We start from the raw sequence: 17,721 nt of genomic DNA, 5'->3' as shown, positions 1-17,721 counted from the left end.
ATCTGAATCCGCCCGGATAGCCCGGATAATGTGTTTGAATATCCGCATGAACGCGGATATCTGAAAGTTCGGATTCGATATCCAATCCGGATCCGGGTATCTGGGTATTCGGATCCGGATCAATTTAGATTTTGAAAAGGGGAATCCGAGCACCCCTGCCCATGTAGTCTGCCACCATCCGGGTCAGGCGCTGGTTCTGGCTTGGATAGCCGGATGCTGCTGCAGGCACCTCCTCAGTCGGCAGCTGTACCGGCGTGGCATAGAGCGCCTTTGTAAGAGACAGCAGGTTTGTTGGGCGCCTGCTGCTGCTGGATGCAGGCACCTGCTGCTGTGCTGTGTGGACTGTGACAGCAGGGGAGGGGGGGGGTGGAAGCCTGGGGGAAGGCTTCCTCCAAGCGCTGAACCAGGGACCGCTGCAAGTCCCTCATTTGGCGCACAGGGTCTCCTCTTGCAGGCAGGAACTGATGCAGCTTCCCCTTCAGCTGTGGGTCCAGCATCATGGTGATCCAGATGTCCTCCCGAGCACGCATCTGCTTCACCCTTGGGTCACTGCGCAGGCGCTGCAGCATGTGCGCTTCCATGGGAAAGAGGGCTGTCACCAATGATCCCCTCCAGTTCTGAGAACATTTAGTCAGAACTGAAATATATCAGTTGCTGTAAGTTATAGATCAGTTGCTTTCAGTTATAGCTGAGAGGACTGATGTGTCATGTAGTGTCCATGTTTCCCTATAAGTCAAGTGGGCGATGTTACAGTTTAACAGTGTGCTGACCATAAAGCTATCATGGGGTAATGGCCATTTTCAAAATGGAGGACAGAGAATTCCCCTGATCACAGTGGACAAACAGGACGCGAGACAGGAAAAATAGATTGAGGATTAGGCCCGTTTCACATTAGCGTTTTTTTGCAGAGCCGGACGTACTGATCCGGCCATCAGGATCAGGTAAAAACTGTCCGTTTTTACAGCCAGTGTGCTGTAAAATGTCAGTTTTCTATTTGTTCCTATGCAGCTGCAAAACCTTCCGTTTCCGTTCCGCTGGGCAGAACGGTCTGGAAAAATAGGTCCTGCAGTATTTTTTTGTCCGTTGAGCGGAACGGACAACAGATCCATACAAGTGGATGAATGTGAACGGATCCATTGGTTAACTTTGGATCCATATCACATACCGGACCATTTGTACAGTATACGTTCCGCTTCCGTTCTGCTCAACACTAATGTGTTGGCCCTTAGACTACACGGGAGGTAAGTATGACTTGTGTATGTTTATTTTGACTTTTAATTTTCAGTTCAGGTTCTCTTTAAGGATGGAAGCAAAGCAATCCCACTCCCCTGTCAGTGCTCCTCTCATTCATTTGCCAATAACTTTATCACACCTAAATGATCTACATCTTGTTTTTTTCCCCCCACAAATTAGGCTTTTTGGGGGCGATACTTAATTACAGCAATTACTTTATTATCTATGCAATTTATAGAGAAATACAAGAAAAAAATGAAAAAATACATAATTTCTCCAATTCCATCCGCTATAGTTTTAAAATAAACAATGTTACTATAGATAAAACCCCATTTTATTTGCCCAGTTGTCCCAGCTATCACAAGATTTAAATTATGTTCCTAGTATAATGTATGGCGAAAATATATTATTTGGAAATAAAGGTGCATTCTTTTTTCTGTTTCTACTCTATCAATAATTACAAGCCTGTATTTGCTTACATAATACTAATATACCCAAATTACCGTACATACAAATGAGAAACTTAGACCCTGTTCATGTATTTTTTTAAACGGTATTTTTTTAAATCATTTTTTTTCATATGTTTGTTTGATAGCTATAGGGGATGAGGGGGTGTTAACTACTTAAAGACCGCCCCACGCCAATAAGCATGGTCGCGGTGGCAGCCCCAGGACCACCTAACGCCAATTGGCATCAAGTCCTGGGGCTGCATTTTGCAGGAGATCGCGTACAGGCTGTGCGCGCATCTCCTGCTCGGAGGCGAAGCTCCGCCCCCTCTTCAGTCTCTGCTGCCACTCAGGAGACTGTTTGATGGCGTGATCGCCGTCTATTTACATGTACAGCACTGCGATAAAACATTGGGGGTGATCAGACCCCACCAACAGAGAGCTCTGTTGGTGGGGAGAAAGGGGGGAGGGAACACTCGTGTGCTGTGTTGTGTGGTACTGCAGCTTGGCCTTAAAGCTGCAGTGGCCAATTATGCAAAACACAGCCTGGTTTTTAGGGGGTTTACCACTGTGGTCCTCAAGTGGTTACTAGGGTTTTAATAAATATTAAATGTATTTTTTTTCCACTTTAACCATTTTAGCTGATTGGACCTGACTGTCACATCCAAAAGGCTGCTGCTGCGTGCTGTTGCACGCTTCCGTGCTGCCCGTCATTAGCCCAGAGATCAATGAATGGAAACATAGTTCCCATTCATTGATCTAAGTCCCCGATAGAAAGATCGACGGAAGCCGCAATCTTTTTGAAGAAAAAAAAAATTCCCGTCCTCCTTATACTTCCTGGAAGCGAGAGTGCTCGCTTCTAGGACTAAAAAAAAAAAAAATTGATTGTGGCCATCTTGTGGCAAAATAGTAAAACTACATCTACATACTGTAATGATCTGTGGTCGACTTTCACCGACAGCGCACTCCAGGTGCGCTGAAGCAGATGGGAATCCCCACAATCACGGAAGAAGTGTACCCAGTATGTGCAAACACATATGCAGAGGGAAATTCCAACCAGCAGGTGGAGCTGTGGAGTACAGAGAAGCAGGTTCTCTGTACAACCACAGATGTCAGATTGGAATTGCACGACTTGAAACAGAACAGAGCAAACAGAAACAAGATAAGATAGTAGAGGACAGGAACAGAAACAGACTATGAATGTCTACCAATCTAGTCGGCCCCCGGCGACGATAGACATATCAAACAAACCAGAGGGTGAAGACCAATCGCACAAGAGATGATTGCTATCAGAGATACAAGACTGAGTAAAGACAGAGCATAAAGGAAGATACAGCAATAGGTACAATGTGAAGGCCAAGGAAAATAACAAATGGAGTAGCTAAATGCGGTCACCGCAAGTTATGCTCAACAGTGACAAGGGCGTTAACTGCACAGTCACCGTACGTTAAGCGCAACAGTGACAAAACGTACCAACCCTGACTAACACGGAGAACAAAGACAAACAGATAGCGGGAACTCTTGCTAATCGGTTGTCTCACACCAGACAACAGCAAGCGTTCGTTCCAGACAAAACAGACAGAAGGAGTAACCAGTAGCATCCGCAGCTAAGGTTATACTCCAAGATACAGACAAGAGGGGAACGCTTGCTAATCGGTTGCCTCACACCAGACAACAGCAAGCGTTCGTTCCAGACAAGACAGACTGAAGGAGTAACCATTAGCAACCGCAGCTAAGGTTATACTCCAAGATTCAGACCAGGGAGATCCACCGCTTCTAACGCTAGGGTGAATGCGATCTAAGAACAGGACAGAATGATTCACTGTCAGCCACCGCTGGTGACAGTACAATCGCACGGACAAGACAAGACAGAATAGGCAGTACAAATATACACAAACTTGATTGCACTAATAGGAGTGCAAGGAGCACTCCCCAAGAATAAACTACACTAGAATATAGACAATCCAATCCAGGCTGAGGCTCAAGGTGAGTCTATCAAACAGAACTTATGACGAGCAAGGAACTCTGGGAGGAAGTGACATATATACTGAAAACCTTCCAAGGAAGCAGACAAGTAATTTTCATGACAAGTGGATGCAAATCAGTCCACAGCAGCACGCTGACAAAAAAGGCCTCTTTTCCCTGGACTGCATTATGCAACCTGCATAAGAAACCAACCAAATGTCCAGGGAAACACGGCCAGCAAAGCTGATTCTAACACATACATTTTTTAATGAAATAAACACACACTATTAAATTTAAAATTAACTGTTTACCCCCCCCCCCCCCCACACACACACACACACACACACACACACACACACCAAAAATTACCCAAATAAAAATTTTAATGAAAAAAAATTACAATTAAAAAAAAAAATAGTTACCTAAGGGTCTGAACTTTTTTAATATGCATGTGAAGGGGGTAAATTACAAACATTTTTAAATGTATAAGCTTGTAAATAGTGATGGACGCAAATCTGAAAAAAATTCACCTTTATTTCCAAATAAAATATTGGCACCATATATTGTGATAGGGACTTAATTTAAATGGTGTAATAACTGGGACAAATGGGCAAATAAAATACATAGGTTTTAATTACGGTAGCATGTATTATTCAAAAGCTATATTGGCCGAAAACAGAAAAATAATGCATTTTTTTCCATTTTTCTTAATATTCCTGTTAAAATGTGTTTAGAAAAAAATAATTCTTAGCAAAATGTACCACCCAAAGAAAGCCTAATTAGTGGCGGAAAAAGACAAGATATAGATTAATTCATTGTGGTAATTAGTGATAAAGTTAATAAATGGGAGGTGAAAATGATGCATAAGGTGAAAAATACCTGCAGGCTGAAATGGTTAATATTACTTTTTGACCACTATATGGTGCTGTACATTCTCCTCAAAGTTTCCAGGAAGTGTACTTTTTTTTTTTCTTTACTACTAAATACTTTCACTTTTATGAATCAACATGCCTTATGATTGGAGACATGTTGATTCATTCACAGGGGCTTCGATTGGTTTGGGGAATGTATGTTCCCCTTCTCCAATCGATCCCCTGTAATAGCCACCAAGAACAAGCCGTTCTTGGTGGCTATTGCATGGTACTTTTACGTGGCCCTTATAGTGAAATAAGAAAAGGTTAATGGATAGGGCTGCCAAAAAGGGAAACAAGGGAGATGCGCGAGTGAAGGCATTTTCTGCCACATTATCTAACATTAGCGAAAAAATGTAGTCAGCAAGTAAAATAATAACAAGTAAATCTAACATAAGTGATCTCTGAGAAACACAGGGTTAGAAGCATATGATTGAAGAGAGTATAATTGGAGGGGGGGGGGGGGGGGCTGGTGGCCACTAATGATCCAATCTTTTTCATCCAATCTTACCATTTCCATGTAATATAAGGGATCTGCCTAAATTATCCATTCAAGAGATTCACTCAATCTACCCTTATACTACATAGATTTGGTAAAATTGGATGAAAAAGATTGGATCAGTAGTGGCCACCTTAAGAATAACTCACCTCATATGTAGCGCCCTCATAAATGCAAACACCTGAAGAGAAAAAAAAAATATTTGAATTAATGATTGGTATAGGTCAGTGATGGCTAACCTTGGCATCCCAGCTGTGACAAAACTACAAATCCCATCATGCCTCTCCCTCCCCGAGTTATGCTTAGGGCTGTCAGAGTATTGCAAAGCCTCATGGGACTTGTAGTTCCACCACAGCTGGAGTGCCAAGGTTAGCCATCACTGGTATAGGAATTAGGTAATAGTAATGATTAATGATAGGTATTGGTACACTGTACATGTTTTCTGAATATATCAACACAATTTCTTCCTTTAAGATCAGTATTTTGTTGTTTTTAGTTTGGCTTTCCAATAGTTTGGGTGGGTGGTTGGTTGGTTGGTTGGTTGGTTGGTTGGTTGGTTGAAAAAGACATCTGTCCATCATGTTTAACCAGAAAATATGGCACAACACCCGCCTGCATCCTCACATAACCCAGCAAATCCAGATGAAGTCAAAAAACCCTTACTAGACAAATTTGCCTAAAAAGTGAACAAAATTCTTCTTGACTCCAAATTGCTATTAGATGAAATCCCTGGATTAACATTGACAGGAATTATAGCAATGGATGTCTTTCAATGCAAGGAAAGCATCCAGGCTCCCTTTCAATACAGACATAGAATTTGCCACAAGTACTTCCTGTGGCAAGACATTCCACATCCTAAATTCTTACTCTAAAGAGCCCCTTTCTAAATAGGTGGCAAAAACTTTTTTCCTCCATTAGTAGATCCAGCCCTGTAGTCATTTGCCCAAGTCTACTGACAAAACATCATCTGTCAAGCTTTTATATTGCCCTCTTATATACTTATGCATGTTAATTAGGTATTCTAAGGTGCCCTTTCTTCAGGCTAAATAAGCTAATTTTATCTAACCTTTACTGGAGCCATGTAGTGTTGGGCGAACAGTGTTCGCCACTGTTCAGGGTTCTGCAGAACATCACCCTGTTCGGGTGATGTTCGCGTTCGGCCGAACACCTGATGGTGTTCGGCCTTTTAAGTTCGGGTTCGCCCCGAACTTCTAATGGCCGCCGAACAGGGCCCTGTTCGGCCGAATACTGCCCCCCTATGGAGTCGCAGGCATAAGGGGGGAGCATGCCCCGATCGCGGGGGGGGGGGGGGTCGGAAATTCCCCCCACCCCCTCCGCTAGCGCTCCCCCCTCTGCCCGCTTCCCCATTCAAAAGTTTAAGCAAAGTACCTGTAGTGGATGGCCTGGCAGTGGGCGGCACTGTGGAGTGAGGAGGAGGAGTCCGGAGAGTGACGAGTTGAGGGAGGCCGGGCAGCGGGCGTGAGGTCAGAGAAAGGGCGGAAGTACCACAAGGGTACTTCCGCTGAACCGCCCGCTGCCCGGCCTCCCTCAACTCGTCACTCTTCGGACTCCTCCTCCTCACTCCACAGTGCCGCCCACTGCCAGGCCATCCACTACAGGTACTTTGCTTAAACTTTTGAATGGGGAAGCGGGCAGAGGGGGGAGCGCTAGCGGAGGGGGTGGGGGGAATTTCCGACCCCCCCCCCCGCGATCGGGGCATGCTCCCCCCTTATGCCTGCGACCCCATATGGCCCCCAAAAGCTGGATGTTCGGAAAGTTCGGGGTTCGGCCCGAACATGCCGAACATCTCGGCCATGTTCGGCGAACTTTCCAGAACCCGAACATCCAGGTGTTCGCCCATCACTAGAGCCATGTATCAGTGCAGTTTCTAGGCTAAAATACACCCAGGGCGAGGGTGTAAAAATTGAACCCCCCGCGGAGCCAGGTATAGGTGCCCGCAGTATATGTTAGCCAGGTCTAGTTGCACTCAGTATAGGTCCCCCAGTATAGGTAGCCAGGAATAGGTACCCCGGTATAGGTACCCAGCTATGGGTCCCCCCGAGTATAGGTAGCCAGGCATAGGTGAGCCAGTATAGTTGCCCCTGGTATAGGTTAGCCAGGTAGGTGCCTCCAGTATAGGTAGCCAGTATAGTTGCCCCCAGTATAGGTTAGATAGGCAGGTGCCCCTAGTATAAGTTAGATAGGTAGGTGTCCCCAGTACAGGTTAGCTAGGTAGGTGCCTCCAATTTAGGTAGCCAGTATAGTTGCCCCCAGCATATGTTAGATAGGTAGGTGCCCCCAGTATAGGTTAGTTAGGTAGGGTCTTCCAATATAGGTAGCCAGTATAGTTGCCACCTGTATAGGTTATCTAGGTAGGTAGGTGCCCCCAATACAGGTTAAATAAGTAAGTGCCCCCAGTATAGGTTAGATTGGTAGCTTCCCCCCAGTATAGGTTAGATAGGTAGCTGCCCCCAGTACAGGTTAGATTAGGTAGGTGCCCCCCAGTATAAGTTAGATAGGTAGCGGCCCCCCAGTACAGGTTAGATTAGGTAGGTGCCCCCCAGTACAGGTTAGATTAGGTAGGTGCCCCCAGTATAGTTTAGATAGGTAGCTGCTCCCCAGTATAGGTTAGATAGGTAGCTGCCCCCAGTACAGGTTAGATTAGGTAGGTGCCCCCCAGTATAGTTTAGATAGGTAGCTGCCCCCCAGTATAGGTTAGATAGGTAGCTGCCCCCCAATACAGGTTAGATTAGGTAGGTGCCCTTAAGTATAGGGTAGATTAGGTAGCTGCCCCCCAGTATAGGCTAGATTAGCTAGCTTCCACCCAGTACAGGTTAGATTAGGTAGGTGCCCCCCAGTATAGGTTAGATTAGGTATCTGCCCCCCCAGTATAGGTTAGATTAGCTAGCTGCCCCCCAGTAAAGGTTAGATAGGTAGCTGCCCCCAGTACAGGTTAGATTAGGTAGGTGCTCCCAGTATAGGTTAGATTAGGTCGGTGCCCCCCAGTATATGTTAGATAGGTAGCTGCCCCCCAGTATAGGTTAGATAGGTAGCTGCCCCCCAGTACAGGTTAGATTAGGTAGGTGCCCCCAGTATAGGTTAGATTAGGTAGGTGCCCCTCAGTATAGGTTAGATAGGTAGCTGCCCCCCAGTATAGGTTGGATAGGTAGCTGCCCCCAGTATAGTTTAAGTAGGTAGGTACCCCCCATAATGGAGGGGGAGCCGGAGCCACGGGGAGGGCAGCCCGACCTCTCCCTCCCTTCCTCTCCCCGGGTCGCCCTCCGTGCTCCCCCCTCGGAGTGCAGAGTGAGCGCGCAGGGAAGCGCTATATACAGCTACTCACCTCCTCCCTGGTTCCAATCGCTGCTCACTTGCTGCCGGTCTCCTGCTCTGCATAGACGCTGATACACACGCTGCTTCCTGTTAAACAGGAAGCAGCGTGTGTATACCCGGCTATGCAGAGAGGAGAAGCTCAGCGTTAAGTGAGTGGCGATTGGAACCAGGGAGGTAAGTAGCTGTACATAGCGCTTCCCTGCTCGCTCACTCTGCACTCGGAAGGGGGAGCACGGAGGGCGGCACGGGGAGAGGAAGGGAGGGAGAGGTCAGGCTGCCCTCCCTGCGGCTGCGGCTCCCCCCTCCATTACAGCGCCCCCCTCCCAATAGCGCTCAGGGCAGCGGCACGGGCCGCACAGCCCTAGAAACGGGCCTGCCATGTATACTCAAGAAATTTAGGACTGACTCACAGTGTAAAAACGTAGGGGGTCACCTTATATGCAAGTCAGTCCTAAATCTCTCCACTTATAGCCAGGAAAGAAAGGGGTGCTGCCTCTCTCCCTCTCTCTCTCCCATGTGCTTCCGACTTCCTCCCCTCGGCGTCCATTGTCTTGGTTACAGCGCACCCTGTGATGACATCACAGGGGGTGCTGTTACCAATGCAAGGAATGCTGCAGGGAGGAAGTTGGAAGCACATGGAAGCTGTGCCTGTGGCGATCTGAAGACAGGTGAGTTAACTGCCTGCTCCCCCCCCCCGCCGCTCCGCTCAGTGCCCCCTCCTACACTGGGGGAAGCTGCCTTTCTAATCTACGCTGGGGGAACCTACCTATCTAACCTATACTGAGGGAACCTGCCTATCTAATCTATACTGGGGGAAGCTACCTATATAACCTATATTGGAGGAACCTACCTATCTAATCTACACTGGGGGAAGCTACCTATATAATCTATACTGGGGGAACCTACCTATCTAACCTACGCTGGGGGAACCTACCTATCTAACCTACGCTGGGGGAACCTACCTATCTAACCTATACTGGGGGAACCTACTTATCTTACCTTCGCTCGGGGAACCTACTTATCTTACCTTCGCTCGGGGAACCTACTTATCTTACCTTCGCTCGGGGAACCTACTTATCTTACCTTCGCTCGGGGAACCTACCTATGTAACCTATACTGGGGGAAGCTGCCTATATAAACTATACTGGGGGAAGCTGCCTATCTAATCTATACTTGGGGAAGCTGCCTATCTAACTTATACTGGGGGAAGCTGCCTATCTAATCTGTACTGGGGGAAGCTGCCTATCTAATCTATACTGATGGAAGCTGCCTATCTAATCTATACTGGGGGAAGCTGCCTATTTAATCTATATTGGGAGAAGCTGCCTATATAATCTATACTGGGGAAAGCTGCCTATCTAACCTATACTGGGGAAACCCACCTATCTAACCTACACTGGGGAAGCTGCCTCTCTAACCTACACTGGGGGAAGCTGCCTATCTAACCTATACTGGGGAAACCTACCTATCTAACATACACTGGGGGAAGCTGCGTATCTAACCTACACTGGGGGAAGCTGCCTATATAATCTATACTGGGGAAGCTGCCTATCTAACCTATTCTGGGGGAAGCTACCTATCTACAGCCAAGCAAAGCAGGGCCCCAGCTCAGAAAAGCAGAGCCCTCAGCAAGGCAAATCCCCCAGCCTAGCAAAGCCTCCTGGTCCCAGCCCAGCAAAGCATACAGCCAAGCAAAGCCTAGGAAAGCCCCCAGCCCAGCAAAGCCCCACAAAATGCCCCCAGCAAATTGCCCAGCCCAGCAAAGCCCCAGCAAGTCACCTAGCAAAGCCAGGCCGGCTCAACATCACCGCCAGCCAGGCCGGCACATTATCACCACCAGCCAAGCCAGCACAGCATCACCACCAGCCGAGTACAGCACATAGGCCAGCCAGCCGAAGGCAAGACATAAGCCAGGTGAGGGGCTTATATATATGAAATACTGCCTAAGTTACGCCACTACTATGTTCAAGTACATTTGGCCCCACCTATGACCACGCCCACTTCACATGGCATGTCCATGCCCATTTTTGCCACGGCACGCTACGCGGTGCCGTACACTCATTCCCTTTTGGTGCCCAGGGGCGTCCCGGATCTCCTAGGAACCTAGAAATGCCCCTGCTCTGACCCTCTTCTCATCTATCACAATCTCAACAGGGGCCCGCTGCTAGCTGTCCCCCCCCCCCCCCCCCCTCCCCGTGATACAATGCAGAGCCCTTCATCTTTCATGTGGAAGCAATGGTGAGAGATAAAGCTTTTACTTCAGACTCTACATTGTATCACAGTGAGAGGGGGGGGGGGGGGGGGGGCAAGATAGTAAGATCGGCTAGTAATGATCGTAATCTGCTAATTATGATTATGCGAAATTTCGCGTACATTTTCGCAATTATGTATATATGTAATTACAAATTGTTAATTGAATTGATTTTGTGTAATCATTCTGTAATGATCCGCTCAGCTGTCTGCACAGGCAGACAGCTGTTTGACCATTCCTTAGGTCTGAGTGCTGCAGGTCTCTGGAAAAGAGACCTGTCTTCGCTTTGCAACTTTCAGAGTTGCTCTGCTGATGAGGAATTTGCATATACTTGTCATGCAAATTGTTTAGCTGCCTCCTTCGATGGCTTGCAGTATAAATACCTTTTGCTCCCAGAATTCCTTGCTGGTCATGATGGTTTGTTCCTGCTAAACTCTCCTGGAGTGTCAGCCTTGCTATTGTTTGCTAAAGATTATCTTAGAGTATTCCTTGGGACTGCACTAGGCATCCCTTCTAGTGCAGTCAGGTTGTATTATCTGTATTGCCTTGTTCTGTCTCTCTGTCTCGATTGTCTTGTCGTCAGCGGTGGTCAACAGGAAATCGTTCTGTCTGTCTGAGAGTGTAGGCCAGAGCTGCGGTTGCTACTGGCTGCTCCATCTGTCTGGATTGCATTCGCCCTAGTGGTAGTGGCTGTGCTTCCTTCTGTATTCTGCCTTAGGGGTGCTAACCAGAGCAGCGGTTGCTACTGGTAGCCCCATCTGTTTGTCTGTCTGGATCGCATCCGCTCTAGCGGAAGCAGCGGTGGTTCCTTCTGTATTCTGCCTTAGGGGTGCTAGCCAGAGCAGCGGTTGCTACTGGTAGTCCCATCTGTTTGTCTTGTCTGGTACGAACGCTTGCTGTAGGTTCGGTGAGGTAACCGTTTAGCAAGTGTTCGCATTCTCTATTTTCATGTTTGTGTTTCATTGGTTAGTTAGGGTGGCATGCTTATCGCTGGGCATCTAAGGCGCGGTGATCAACACGATTACCGCGCGTTAGACGCCCAGTGATAAGCATGCCACCCTAACTAACCAATTAAACACAAACATGAAAATAGAGAATGCAAACGCTTGCTAAACGGTTACCTCACCGAGCCTACAGCAAGCGTTCATACCAGACAAGACAGACAGATGGGACTACCAGTAGCAACCGCGTTCGCTGTTGCGAATGAGTGCGGTGTTCGCGTTTAGCTAGCATTTCTTATTTTCCTTGTTGTTTTGATCGTTGTTATGTGCTATGCCTTTCTTGTTGCATTTGTGCTCTGTCTGACAGTCTTGTGTCACTTTTGGCAATCGCTACACTTGTGATTGCGTTCCCACTTCGTTTCCATTGTTGTGCGTTCACCGTCACTGGGTGGCGACTAGATTGGTGGACACACATACATTCTGTCTCTGTGCTCTTTCTCTACACTTGTGCTCAGTATAGTTCGGTCTTGTGTCACTATTGGCAATCGCTACACTTGCGATTGCGTTCCCACTTCATTTCCATTGTTGTGTGTTCACCGTCGCTGGGTGGCGACTAGATTGGTGGACACACATACATTCTGTCTCTGTGCCCTCTTGCTACTCTCGTGCTCTGTCCTGCTCGATCTTGTGTCACTGTTGGCAATCGCCAGTGTTGCGATTGCGTTCATACTTTGTTTCTGCTGATGTGTGTTCACCGTCGCTGGGTGGCGACTAGATTGGTGGACACACATTGATTCTGTCTCTATGCTCTCTCTCTCTTTCAGGGCTATCCAGCCCTGCATTGCTCTTCAACTCGTACAATTCCCATCTGACTTGTGGCTGTGCAGAGGCTGTGTTCGTCTGCACTCCACAGCTCCATCTGCCGTTGGGAATCTCCCTCTACAGGTGCATAGCACCATAGCTGGGTTCTCTCTAATTACACGCTTGTGGAGGATTTCCGTAGTGTCGGCGCGCGTCCTGTGCGCTGACCACGGAAATAATTCCGCAATCGTTACACATTCGTAATTACGCATGATTTTGTGTAATTTCGTGCCAACTTTGGCAGTGGATACCAAAGTCCCCATATATGATATTGCTACCAAAATTGCTACATATGTTATGGAGAATAGTGGGTACAAGTCCACTGCATTGGGGGAGGTTGGCTAAACGGTTGGAGGGGATTTTAAACTAGGATCTGGGGAGAGGCAGGAGTCTAAAGTCTCAATATGCGAACAAGATAAGGTAAAAAGACAGTGGGAGCCTAACATTATGGGGGGTGGAGAGGGGGGGTGGGGGCAGTGTAAAGAGTAAGGAGGATGGTAAAACTTCAAGTAGCCCATTTCATGTAACCAAAATTGAAATATGTGGTGGTAAAAATATAAAGTGCATGGTAAAAAATGCTAGGAGCCTTGCAAAAAAAATGGACGAACTACAGGGGTTGGAAAAAATTATGGAAACACCTAACATTTTGGCATCATACTGTTTGAACATGTTTTAAGCAATCAGAACTTGACATATGTTAATTTTTTTGGGTTTATTATTTTTGTTATTTGATATGTTTAATTAAAATAATTGTTTTTTAAAGATATTTAAACCAAAGTTGGTTATAATTTATAAAAATGGCAGATCTCTCAGACTTTCAAAGAGGCGAAATTGTTGGTGCTTGTATGGCAGGCGCTACTGTAACAGAAACTGCTCAAATGCTTGGCATTTCAAAAGCTACTGTCTCAAAAGTAATGAATGCCTTTGAAAGAGAAGGAAAAATGTCCTCAGCGAAGCACAGTTGTGGCCGAAAATTTAAGTTGCCTAAGAGACCGTCGGATTCTAAATCAAATTGTTAGAAAAGCTTGCAAGACCACGGCAGAGCTGAATGAAGCCCTACAGAACCCAGTTTCTACAAAAACTGTTCATCGGGAGCTGCAAAAATCTGGATTCCATGGAAGAACTGCAATTAGAAAACCTCTGCTCTCAAAGACAAATGTTTCAAAGCGTTTAGAGCGGTGTAGAAACCACCCAAATTAGTCCCTCGAGCAATGGAAAAATGTGATTTTCTCTGATGAATCATTGTTTACCTTATTTCCGATCTCCGACTGCGTGTATGTTTGGAGACAGCCGAAAGAAGCATTTCATTCAGACTGACTTCTCCCAACCATAAAATATGGCGGGGGTTCTGTGATGATCTGGGGAGCTATTTCTTAGAAATCCTCCGGGCCAATGATTTCCCTTCATGGAAGAATTAACAGCCGAGACTATTTAGGAATTTTGGGCGACCAAGTTCATCCTATGATTCAAGAACTGTTTCCAGAGGGGGAATTCCATCTTTCAAGATGATAATGCCCCAATCCATACAGCTAAAATTGTTAAAGGATGGCACGGGGAACATTCTAATGAAGTTGAGCATCTCATCTGGCCACCACAATCCCCAGACCTCAACATTATTGAGCATTTATGGTCGTTTTTAGAGATTCAAGTAAGAAGTCGATTTCTGCCGCCATCGTCTGGAGGGTGTTTTAACTGAAGAATGGGCTAAAATTCCTTTGGAAACAATTCACAATTTGTATTAATCAATACCTCAGAGAATTGAGGCTGTAATTGCAGCAAAAGGTGGACCTACACCATGTTAAAATATATTTTGTTGATTTTCAAGTTGTTTCCATTATTTTGTCCAACCCCTGTAGAGTTCATTTTGATTGACAAAGGCTATGACATTGTGGGAATAACAGAGACATGGATTGATGAAAGCCATGATAAGATAGCGAATTTAGAGGGATAAAATGTGTTTAGGAAGGATAGAGCAGGGAAAAATGTAGAGGGGCTTGTCTCTTTGTTAATAGTTCTTTTACAGCTGTCATGAATGATGGCATGGATGAAGATTGTGTGAAGATGTGGAGTCGGTTTAGGTAAATTTTCATGGTGGAAATAACTTTTGCCAATTTCTTATTGGGGTATGCTACAGGCCACAACATATTCATGAAGCTGCAGAACTGCAATTACTACAGCAGATTGAAAAAGCTGCAAGTAAAAATGAGGTCATAGTTATCGGTGACTTCAACTTTCCAGACATTGACTGGAGTATTGAGGCTACCCATTCTGGTAAAAGCAGCAGATTTCTGGCACACTACAAGACAGTTACCTGACTCAAATGGTAACTGAACCAACTAGGGCAGTGATGGTTAACCTTTGCACTCCAGCTGTGACAAAACTACAAATCCCATCATGCTTCTGACTCCCCGAGTTATGCTTAGAGCTGTCACAGTATTGCAATGCCTCATGGGACTTATAGTTCCACCACAGCTGGAGTGCCAAGGTTAGCCATCACTGAACTAGGGGGAATTGATTTGATAATTTCAAATAGACCAGATAATGTATCAAATGTGCAGGTTCAAGAACATTTGGGAAATAGTGATCACAACAAGATAACGTTTGATCTGGTGACTGATAGGCCGTGAGGCAGCGGGAATACTAAAACTATGAATTTTAGAAAAGCAAAGTTCAATCAACGCAGGCAGGCACTACGTTTGGTGAACTGGGATAATGTACTACAAGGGAAGGACACTGAAGGGAATTGGCAAGATTTTAAAATTATTCTCAATCAATATTGTAGTAAATACAGTATATTCCATATGGAAACAAAACGTCAAGGAATAAAAAAAGGAATATTAAATACTTAATGCAGGAAAAATTGAAGGCAGGACTAAATAAATTAAAAATAGACAAAGCACCTGGCCCGGGTGGCATGCATCCTCGGGTCCTAAGGGAATTAAGTTCAGTTATTGATAAACCCCTTTATCTTATTTTTTGAGATTCCCTTTCAACTGGCAGATTGGCGTACAGCCCACGTTTTCCCATTATTTAAAGAGACTCTGTAGCAAAATGTTCAGCCTTTTTTCTACTATCCTAATAGTTCCTATATCCATTTTAAAGTGCTCTGCTTACTGCAGCCTTTTTTAGTTGCTCCATTGCTGTAATAAATCAAATTTACTCTCCTTTGTCAGGCTTGTTGGCCCAAAGAGGAAGTGGCTGTAATTGTTTACAGACAGGAGGAGGTTACACTGATAGCCCTGCTCTGAGTCTCTTTTTTTGTTTTTTTACAAAAACAGTTTATAAAACTATTTTTTGGGGGCCAGGATCCTGTTGGGGAGACAGAGGGGGACAGGAGATGAAAACCTACAGGCTGGTATGTTTATTTATATGAGGTTTTCGGGTTACAGATTCTCTTTAAGAAGGGCAAAAAATCAGATACAGAAAATTATAGACCTGTAAGCTTAACATCAGTTGTGCAAACTATTTGAGGGGTTACTAAGAGATACTATACAAGACTTCATAGTAGAAAATAATCTTATTATTCAGCATCAGCATGGGTTTATGTAACGATTTGTGTCAGCAAAGAACAGAATTCTGATTATTAGGTGATCTGCAGTATCACCTATAATGCAGATATATACCTGATTATATGGTGATCTGCAGAATCACCTATAATACTGGTATATCAGAAGCTGATGTGACAACAAATAGCAATGTGTGCTTGGTGCAACAGTAGTACTGATAGGTTTGGCAATACCTCACCAGAGGAGCTGGTGGGTACTAACAGTACAGTGCCCCTCACCAGAGTCAAGGGCCCTCTGGTAAGAGTAGAGTGATCAGACAGATCGGGTTCAGCAACAGACAGACAGATGCAGTACAAAATCGGAAGGCAGAGACAGGAAGGTATAAGCAAGCAGAGTCGGCAGCAAGATCAGATGGGCAGAGGTACAGAATCACTAAGCAGAAGAGTAGTCAGAACGACCCAGAGTCATGCACAAATAACAACACAGTAATGAATAATCTTAAGGCTATCAAACAATTCCTATCTTGTGTGAAATCCCAGGTTTCCTCCTGGATCAAAGCACACCGGAACTATCTAAGGGTCTGAGCGCTAACACGAAGTATTCGCAACAGCAGACAAGTTGCGAGTAATTCAGCTAGGCTAATGAAGCAGAGGAGACCACTCTGGCACGCCCCCTCCTATCAGCCAATGAGGAGCGGCGAGCGGCTCCTCTGACGTCAGCTGGCCGGCCGTTCAGCTGACGCACCTCCTCCCTGCATAAAGGTCCTGTCTGTGTGCGCAGGCACGCGACAAAGCAACCCTATGTGCAACTGACAGACCCGTCCTCGGCGTGCTAGCTGCCTAAAGCACGGATACATTGCTAAATAGGGAGATGGAGGCAGCTGCGGTGGTAGCGCTGTTCACCGCGGCTGCCTCTCCAACGTTTGTTACAGTTTACTAAAGACAGGTCCTGTTTGGCTAACAGCCTTAGTTTTTATGAGGTAGTGAACACTAATGTGGATATTGGGAATGTTGTAGATGTGATATACTTGGACTTTGCAAAGGCCTTCGACACTGTTTCCCACAAAAGTCTGGTGCAAAAGTTGAGGATGCAAGGACTGTTGAGTGGAGAAGAGTCTGTGTGCGTAGATAGGGAACTGGCTAATGAACAGAAAACAAAGAGTTGTGGTCAATGGATCATATTCAAAATGGGTGACTGTTAGCAGTGTGGTTACGCAAGGGTCAGTACTGGGTCCAATGCACTTCAATGTATTTATTAATAATCTAGTAGATGCAGTAGAAAGCAATGTTGCTATTTTTGCAGATGATGCACAACTGTGCAGAATCATCAACTCTCAGGAAGATAGTGACATATTGCAACAGGATCTGGATCGGATGTTTATATGGGCACATAAATGGCAAATTAAAGTCAATGTTGAAAAATGTAAAGTTATGCATTTTGGTCGTACCAATGGTCTAGCACCATAAAAAATAAATGGGATACAGATGGGGACACCAAACTTGGAGAAGGACTTAGGAGTACTCATCGACAACAAGTTAAATAATCATACTCGATGCCAAGCCGCTGCAGCTAAAACTAATAACATTTTGGGATGCATTAAAAGAGAAATAAAATATTGAGATGCTAGCATAATAATGCCCCTGTTTAACTCTCTAGTAAGGCCACATCTGGAATATGGAATCCAGTTCTGGGCACCACATTACCAGGGCCTGATTTGTACTTTTCTCCACCCAAGGCCCACTGTCATCTGACCGCCCCCCTCCCGTCCCTAACCA

At 45.6% G+C, this 17,721-nt stretch overlaps 1 protein-coding gene across 1 annotated transcript in view; it reads right to left on the bottom strand.

Annotated features, from left to right (window-relative positions):
* Positions 1-17,721, bottom strand: part of LOC137537858 (mucin-5AC-like) — a 343,296-nt gene that overhangs the window by 30,607 nt on the left and 294,968 nt on the right. Inside the window, exon 31 of the mRNA XM_068259808.1 lies at positions 5,204-5,235. Coding sequence (XP_068115909.1) covers positions 5,204-5,235 — 32 coding nt within the window. The remainder of the gene's footprint in view (positions 1-5,203; positions 5,236-17,721) is intronic.

This window comes from Hyperolius riggenbachi, chromosome 11 (genome assembly GCF_040937935.1).
Source record: "Hyperolius riggenbachi isolate aHypRig1 chromosome 11, aHypRig1.pri, whole genome shotgun sequence".
Lineage (NCBI taxonomy): Eukaryota > Metazoa > Chordata > Amphibia > Anura > Hyperoliidae > Hyperolius > Hyperolius riggenbachi.
The sequence above is the reverse complement of the archived record's forward strand: the minus strand, read 5'-3'. Positions and strand labels throughout refer to the sequence as shown.